This window comes from Dipteris shenzhenensis, chromosome 6, assembly GCF_047967505.1.
Source record: "Dipteris shenzhenensis isolate YYH24624 ecotype China chromosome 6, Dip_SZ_1.0, whole genome shotgun sequence".
In the NCBI taxonomy this organism is placed as follows: Eukaryota; Viridiplantae; Streptophyta; class Polypodiopsida; order Gleicheniales; family Dipteridaceae; genus Dipteris; species Dipteris shenzhenensis.
Window position 1 is genome coordinate 21,341,081 of NC_141601.1, and position 9,105 is coordinate 21,350,185.

Below are 9,105 nucleotides of genomic sequence, written 5' to 3' on the forward strand. Positions count from 1 at the left end.
TCATGTGGTCTTGGAGTAGGAGCAGCTCTATCAGAGTTGTCTCGATCTTCCCATTTGCTCAAATCATGCAAAGGTTCAGGCTACTTTATTGATGTGCGTAAAATCGAGCAAGTTCATGATGGTAGTAGAGGGCAAGTGCTTGAGCCCGTAGATTTTAAGCCTTTCACGTGTGGAAAGGTGGTGGGGATTTTCCGGTTGCTCGTCCAAAAGAGACGGTTAAAAGAATGGGAAATGGAAAATTCAAATGGATACTGAAAAGTAAGGAGAAATGAGAGAATTTGCACGCACAAAACAAAAAAAACAGAGTGAAACAGTTTCATTCTCTCTCACTCTCACTGTTTACTCACGCCATTGTTGATGAACAGGAAGAGTATCTGTAATCCGTTTCGAAACATTGGCATTCGCGGAGCAAGACGTTCGCCAGCTTTCTGGTCCGAGGATGCAGCAGAGAGAATCAGCAAGGATTGATTTATTTGCAGATGATTGGCTCCATCGATGGACAAGTACCGGCTATCTTCCGCCCCTGCAGCAGCGTTTCGACGGGAATGTGAGCGCCTGAAAGTCTTTCAGCTCGTGAATAACAGAGAGCTGCCTAGACGGGAATGTGAGCCCCTGAAAGTCTTTCAGCTCGTGAATAACAGAGAGCAGCTGCCTAGCATTGGAGCACGTGAGTGCCCTCGCGCCTAAAGTTAGGGGGCGACGACAGCCCACCGTTGGAAAAATCATGTGTATTGTCGTCAGTGCAAGAGCGGCATTGGGTCCTTCTTGTAATGCCGCTTCAGCATGTCTTCCCACCACTTCTTCTTCTACAACTCCGTTGCTCCAGCATGTCTCTCGGATTGGCAGAGCTCACTTTGCACCCTGTAATCGATCCACCCAGACGTCCCGCTGGCCATCCTGTGCAGTTGATTCAGCTGGGGAACCTACCAGAGAGAGTTTGGCGGAAATCTCTTCCAAAGAGGGAGGAGGGCTACGTGTGAGTCAGAGTTTCTTGGCGTCACAGGAAGATGTTTTGGGACCCGTTCTTACTCCCGGAACCGATCCAAATTCCATCAGGGAATGGGAGCTGGACTTTTGCTCTCGTCCCATCTTTGATGCACGAGGCAAGAGAATTTGGGAGCTGATAGTCTGTGACAGTAAGCGGAGGCTACAGTTTGCCAAATTTTATCCCAACAATGCAATTAACAGCGTTACTCTGAAGGAGGCGCTAGTTTGCATCATGCAGACGCTAGGACTTCGGAAACCTCAGAAGATCCGTTTTTTCAGGTAGCTCTGCTACCCTTTTGTCTTTCTATGCAGACACCCGGCATACGAGTCAGAGTATTTTTGAGGCAAAAATTAGATTAAGTTTGAGCACAGTACAACCGGCAGTTTCTGTGTAATGTATGAACCACTTCTAAGTCTGGATGTCTGCATTTTTGTTTTACGTTTATGTCCAAATTGGTCTTGCAATTTGAGGTGCATTGCATGCCTTCGACGAGATTTCTTCCTATGTTAGCTTCACTAGTTAATGTATGTGTTGTGCTGTTTTAACTAAGTTTGTTTTTGAGCCATTATAAAAATTATCCATTTTTGGCCAATGTCTGTGCACAGAGAGAGAGAGAGAGAGAGAGAGAGAGAGAGAGAGAGAGAGATCATTTTTGTCTTGCTTGTCGCAGGTCTCAAATGCAGATCATTGTCTCAAAGGCTTGTGCTGACCTTGATATCCAGCCTGTTCCCAGTCGGAGGGTATGCTTATTGGTGATGCTTCATGAGCTAGGCTTCTTTTAATCCCTGATAAACTACCTATTATTTTTGCCTGACTAATTGTATCGAAAATTTTCCTGTTATTGCAGTGCTTTTCATTAATAAGATGGCTGAATGAGCGGTATGAGTCTGTTTATTCTCAACACCTTGGATTCCGAGAGGGTGCAGCACCCCTTCTACAGCTAGAGCAATCGCTGCCTCTTGAACTCTCATGGGAGTCCTAAAATGCAAAAATAGAAGTTCAGAAGAGTGCCCTTGGGTTGTATATATCATGTGATGAAAGTTGCTGCCATGTAGTGCCACTCGCAGAAGAAAATTGTGGTGCACTTAAGAAGACTGAACAAAGTCATGAATGGGATGCCAAATTCATTAACTACTGGCCATCAAGGTCGAATATGAAAATGCTTGCAGTTCATGGCCATTTAGCACACAGGCAGAAACTCTTTTAGCAAAACACCTTTGACGTGAACCAGCAACACGAGTCAGTGTAAGCTGCTATGACTACAGTGCTAGTAGAGGATGTGGATGAGGTTGTAGGCCTGCAACCTTTAGCACAGTTATCAGTAAAGCATTGCGTTTCATTTAATTCTTTTTATATGTTTGCATTTCAATACATCAATGTAGTTCGAGAGTTGGAGCTTTCATCTGTATAATGGGATTTATGATGATACATCGGATTGACAATTTATGGAAGCTAGCATTACACGGGTGTGGAACAAATGCAAGCATGGAATCAAAAGCCGATCAAGAACACTACTATGTGTTAGTACTCGTAATACTAGAGAGTGGGCACAGAGACAGGACATCCCAACAAGAGGAAGGTTCTCAACTGTAGCTGTTCCAAGCAAAAAGACAATAATGAGTATGGTCTCATGATCACCAGCATAGTCACTATCATAGTATCCATGCAACCCTGGATGACTTCCTTTGTATTCTATTCCAAACTCTCTTGTATCTCTGATATACCTCAAGACTCTCTTGGCTACATTCTAGTGAGACTGTCTTTGATTTGTCATAAACTGTGCAAGTGAGCTAACTGCATAACAAATATCTAGCCTGTGATAGTTAGATATATAAGAGGTCTGATGAGTTGCCAATAGTACTTGTCATTGACTATAGGCTTTTCTGGATCTTTGGTAAGTTTCAAACTGTACTCCATGGGAGTGGCTGCAATCTTGCAATCTGCCATATAAAACTTCTTTATGAGATTATCCACATATTTCTATTGGCTCATGAAGGCGCTATTTGAGTTTCTCTAGAACTCAATACCAAGACTTTCATGTTGAATTTTATAAATTAGTCTTGTTTTAACTTGTTGATGAAGCTCTCATTACTTCCTGTCCACAATTAGATCATCTACATAAAAAAGTGCAATAGTAATGTCTTACCCTTGAACTTTGTAGTAGCAGAGAGTATGATCTGCATTAGACTTGATGTATCACAAATCATCAAAATACTTATCAATTCTATTGTACCAACTTCTAGGTGCTTGCTTTAGACCGTGAGACTTTTCCTAAGATGAGAAATTTGATTCTTTTTTCCTTGTTCAACATACCCTACTGGTTGTTTCATGTACACTTCCTCACAAAGAAATGGGTTTGAATCAAGAAGGTGAAAGTGGCTGCAGCTCGGAAAACAGTCAAAGATATACACTTTGGGATTTTCGAGTTTCTTTTTACTCTAGGATCAATTATCAGCCCACATGATGTAAATGCAGACCTTATAATGTGTTACGAAGTCAGCCTTCTAGCAGATTAAAAACTTTCTAGGTTTCTGGCTGCATATGTTTATCCTATGGTCTACAACCACTATTGGGTGTTGATGACATCAGTGGGGATGTCATAGCAGCTAGTCCCTGCTATGCGTGATGGAGTTTATGGTTTTCAACCTTGTAAGTGACTATCATGAGATTGAAACTGCACTATGTTGTGTTTTTAGAGGATGAGTTTGGGCATGTTCCTGGACTCACGGTATATGCATGGTTTGTTTAAATGATTGCGCGATGGGAACTTGTGAAGGACAGCCAAAATTATAAAGACAAGGGACATCAAAAGGACTATGGCTGCGATGAGAGCTTCAAACCTCCATACATTGTGTAAGATGATGACATTGTAGGTGGACATTGCAATAATGACGTTGAACAGCTGTTGCACACATATTTTGGTGTTGCTAGCTACCTTTTCCATCAATATATTTGTGCACAGCAGCAGGAGAAAGAATATTTGCAGGATGATGTAATAGATGCACATCAAGTGCCATTGAGCTCGTCGTAATAAGAAAAGCTTTCGATAAATCTTGTAGCAGCCCATATTGCTGCCCACATGGTTGAGCCTCAGCCTCAGCACCTACCTTCTCCATAGCAGCCCTTCGGGCTGCTTTTTCTGGATCCATGTGTTGCCCATGTGGCAGGTTTGCTTGCTGCTCACATGAAAGCCACTTCTATCCTATTCTTTCCCTCAGTTGAGACCCGATGGTGTGCTTTTCTTCTGTCCATGTGGCCTCTCTCTTATCCCTTTCCATGCTTCTGGTCCTCTCCCTCATGTCCTTCTCTTATGGGGGCTCACAAGTGGGAAGGTGACCCTGAGATACCAACACAATGGACTGAAGACATGCTTTGATAAACACAAAGCATGGCTTTGGTCAATTGTATTGAGCGACCCTAGCTCTATGAGGGACCTTAGCCAAGGCCCCTCTCTATAATTGATCAAAGCCATGCTTTGTGCTTATTGAAACATGTCTTCAGTCCCCTTTGGTTCATTGTTGGATGAGCAACCTTAGTTGAGGCGATGACCCTTAGTATAGTAATTTTGGTAACAAGTTGCTGTAGATGATTAGTGTTATAGGTGGATGTTAAGGCTAGAATCTTGAAAAGAGATCTCTCTGAGATGAAGGAATGTTGAGAGCTGAAGACAAAATCAACTGAACTGTTAAAACTACTAGAACTAGCCTAAAGCACTGGACTAGCCTACAAAGCCATACCAAGGGACTACATCAAGGACTCAATCTAACAAAGCCCCCTCCACGGTATGGGTAGCGTACTATGGAAACATATCAGAGATACTTGGAGCTAATGCCATGGCTGCACATGTTCATTTCAAAGGACATAGGAACTACAACATACTAATTTGGCCGTGTGTGACACAAATATATCAAGCATCCAAGCCTGTTGATAAAGAGTGGCATCAAAGGGCGTAGTAGTGTCATCCAAGAAGACTCCACAGGTGTAGAAACTGGTTTACAACCCTCAAAGTGAAGTCAGTGTAGGAGCTGTCCAATGTACTTGGAATGACTCATCATAACCCCCCTCAACATGAGCAAACTGAATGTCAAGATAGCAATGAAGCTGGCCCAAATCTATCGTTGCAAAAGACTGCCTTAAATCAGCCTTAAAGGCTGTGATGTATTGAGTGGAACGTCTAGTCAAAAGCTTATAATCAACATATAGAATTAAAATCAGCGAGTTGGCATCACGCTTGCGGACATAAGGAGTGCTCTCCTAAAATGGTTTTGAAAACTGGGGCTGATGAGATGAGTATGTGTCTTGGCATACGAAGCCTAGGGCTCCTGCTTCAAACTTTAAAGTGCTTTGTGCAACTGGCATCCTATATGTTTAGAACCTTTGATTTCAAAACTAGGAGGCTGAGTGACATACACCTCCTCATGCAAGTCTTCACGAAGGAAAGACACTTTCATATGCAGCAATGCACTTGCCAATGATGATGGGCTGCAACAGCAATGACACACCTGATGGTAGTAATGTGTGAAGTGGGTGCAAATGTCTCCTCAAAATCAATGCTTTGTTGTTGAGCATCACCTTTTGCAACAAGGTGGGCTTTGTAGCGGTCAACACTGCCTTCAGCTTTCCTCTTGAGTTTATATACCACTTGGTACCAATACGCAAATCACACAGCTCCCAAGTGCCATTGTGTTGAATTCAGTCTAGCTTGGACTTCGTAGCTTCGATCCAATCCTTGCTATTAAAGGCATCCTTGTGACATAGTGGCTCTTCATTGCAAGCTGTAGCAATCAATGCCAGGGCTGCTCTTGTGTGACGAGACAAAGGCTCTGCTTGTTTGCTGTCCTTCAATGTGTCCAGCAGCCATATGGGGACATTTTTATATACAAAGAATATGGGGACTTTTTTGTTGTCATATGCTTAGTTGCAGGAAACGTCCAAAAAAGTTAGGAAATCCCGTTTCCTAATGTTTCCAAAATTGGGGTGTTTTCAAAACTTGGAAACGTTTTGGAAACGCCTAATCTACAAGTGCACCATAAGAAAAGCCAACAAGGGCAGGTATTGACAAGAGATGATGGCAGGTGCTTGCATTGTCATGGTGGGTGCATAGCGAAGGCTTGAGAAGTAACATGTGACAATCTACATGGGTGACGATTAATCCATCAATGCACTATATGAATTCCATCTTAAGGATAATTTGCTCCATGCCCTCCAAGAATCCAATTGCTTGACCATTGATTGGTTGGTGCTCTCCAATTATTGCATTTCTAATAGATTGGAGTCTCAATCCATCCACAATTGGATGGCTTATGCTTTCTACGATTGCTTGGTGACCCTACACTCACCTTGTGTGCACACGTCTAATTGCTAGCTTCTGTACGTGAGCAGAAATATACTTTATTCAGCCTACCCTTGCAGTTTCCTACTAATTCAAATGCCATTTCAGAAACGTTTCAAACTACCACGTTTCCTGCATGGAAACATTTCGTGCAACTTTGGTCCTATGACAGCCCTCTCTTCGGTCACTGCTTGATTTGTAGTAGCCTGATCAATGTGAGGGCTTTCAGGATGGATATCAGATTTTGTTTGTGGCTGTAAATCACCTACTACTGGCTGAGTTGGAGCTTCCACGGACTAATCAAAGTTTGAAGCAGACTCAACAATGGCAGCTATGTATCAACAAAGACACAGAAGCAACAATAGTTGGCTGTTTTGACAATCCAACAACGGCATACCAGAAATCTCAGCAAAGGCAACATAGATCCAGTCGAATGATCTCCTTCATCTCTCTTGCATCGATAGGCATATGGCTGAGGCACCAAGGTGTATGTAAAGGTGGATAGTATTGAGAAACCCATGTCTCTGAAATATTGTATGAAACATCTCCTGTCCCCTTCTCTCGTGAGTTGAATGGAAAGACAAATCTAATGCTGAAAGTATGTTGCTGTCTGGCTTCTAAATTCTTTGTACATTTGTGATGATCTTAAAAGCTGCATTTGACTGCAAGGTGATGCGTTAAAATTTGTAGTATGATTGGTGGGGACTGAGGGCGCTTTGATTGATATGTGAGACCATCATGTCTTGTAACGGCTCCATTCTGTCCCAATCAGTGGCATGGAGATTTGCAGCCACATACATAGCTATACAGGCACCACAGGGTTGGCCCTGGCAGGCAGGTGGCCCAACTCTGTTGTCCAGGTCTGGCACATGTTCGATGTCTTACAGAGTAACACTCAGTGTGTCCAGGTTGGTCAGCAAGAGGGTGTCCAATCATCCAAAGGACAACGGCATTTCAGACTTCAACAGCTGCCGTTCAGTCCTCACCAGCCTCTTCAGTTTTCGACAGTTTATGTCTTGAGTCTTCAATAGCCCCTAGTCAGCAGTGGATGTGGGTTTCAGCCCCCAGGCCCCCAGGCCAAGCAGCCTACAGTCTCTGCATGAAGGATTAGTCAGATGTCCAGGTGAACAAAACTGATATGAAGCTTATGAGACCTGGTTTACTCTGCTCGTCTCATGGAGCTTAGAGAACTAGTTAGCTTTTGGCCTGCACAGAGACCAACCGGGTCTATGGTGCCCAGACATAAATATAAGAAATCTCTGTTAGCTGTGGAGGATTTCTCGTTCATGATTGGATCTACTACTTGTAGGGAAGGTTATTCATGGTGAATACTAATCCCTTGTATAGTATCATAATGAAAAGAATGGTGGAAAAACCAACTAGACTTGCATCAATTCCGAACACACACACACACACACACACGTGTGTTATGCGCTGAAGCATGCATTACACGCCCCCCTCCCCCCAGTGCGCACCCACGCAGGCACACATGCATGCACGCACACACACTCCTGTGTGTTTGTGGGAGAGAGAGAGAGGTGTGTGCAAAGTTCTTCGGATTTTCAATCCTGATGTGATCGGAGGTATGGCAGGTGTTCTCGAGGAAGTTGCAGCTGTTGAACGTGGCTCCACGTTTGGGAGTCCTTTGTCTCTAGATGTCTTGGGCTTAGATCTTCCACACAATGCAGTCATTCCTGGCGTGGCTGTGGCTTCAAGTCGTGCTACTCCTCTCGCAGGTGAACCAAATGTTCTGGTTTAGTTACCCTTCAGGGACTGCATGGGCTCTTCTTACCAGATTCCTCTCTGTGTTCTTTGTGTCCAATTGCGAACTGGCATGCATATCAAAATTTTGAAGTACTTTCCTATATTTATTTCGTTTTTGTGGAGCAGCATGGACAAATGCATTAGAATTGGCATCACTGGAGGTGGACAGGAGGAAGGCATGTGTGGTTCTTTCGACTGGGGTTTCTGATCGATGGCTCTATGCATTTTATCGGAAAAAACGTAAGGCAGAGCAAGAAGCTGAGGCTTGGGAGGCCACCAAAAGAGCCTGTGGGGGTCTCCATTTCCTTGCAGTTCAGCAAGCTTTGGACTCAGATCTTTGTACAGGATTCTGGCTTCTTTTTGATAGCCCTCTATCTCGCGTGTAAAGAAGCTGCAGTGTCCATCTGAATATTTTAGCAGCATGTGACCTTGAATATACGCCATGAAATTGCATGTGAGGTTGGTTTTTGCAAAATCAACACAGTTCCTTCACTTAATAGTCAAGACTGTGCTGCTATTGATTTTCGGATGCTCCGATCCGTTTCTTTGCAAACATGAATCTCAGACCCAAAAAAAAGGTTTTACTTGCACAAAAATTAGATCCCCAAGTTTGAAAAAATTCAAACAAGGTTCATGTGGCCTCCCCTTTGGTAGATTTGGCAATCCTTTTTAAATAGAAAATAAATTTTGGTTGTTTTCGTGCTTAGTGCATGGAAGTATAAATTATGGAGTGGTCCGACCAATACGTTGTTCTTGCCCATATGTGGTCAATAGTGGAGCCATAGATTGTTGTGGGTTCTGTGATGAGTTGGTGCGTACTGTTTTGTTGCATGAATCGTAATAAGGTTGACTTGTTTTTGCTGTTTGAGTTGTAATCGATATTGAAGTCGCCGATAGTGTATGTTTCTATGTGCGCTACAAGTCTTGCAAGATTTTTATTAGAGTTTTAGTTTTTGTGTGTGTTGGCTTGTAAATGTTTATGACAATGACTTGTTCTCCTGTTTCTTCCTTCAATGTTGTG

At 43.2% G+C, this 9,105-nt stretch overlaps 1 protein-coding gene and 1 long non-coding RNA gene across 2 annotated transcripts; both read left to right on the forward strand.

Moving 5' to 3' along the window:
• The first annotated feature begins 204 nt into the window (after window positions 1–204).
• On the forward strand, window positions 205–559 carry LOC147900920 (uncharacterized). Its single transcript, XR_015541187.1, has 2 exons — window positions 205–258; window positions 366–559. It is a non-coding gene; the product is annotated as an uncharacterized LOC147900920 (long non-coding RNA).
• A 161-nt stretch (window positions 560–720) lies between these two features.
• LOC147900921 (protein TAB2 homolog, chloroplastic-like) lies at window positions 721–8,648 on the forward strand. The gene is made up of 5 exons (XM_087376397.1): window positions 721–1,266; window positions 1,659–1,728; window positions 1,836–1,963; window positions 7,851–8,056; window positions 8,211–8,648. The coding sequence occupies exons 1-5, from the start codon at window positions 725–727 to the stop codon at window positions 8,468–8,470; spliced, it is 1,206 nt and encodes a 401-aa protein (XP_087232523.1). The 5' UTR covers window positions 721–724; the 3' UTR covers window positions 8,471–8,648.
• The last annotated feature ends 457 nt before the right edge of the window (window positions 8,649–9,105 follow it).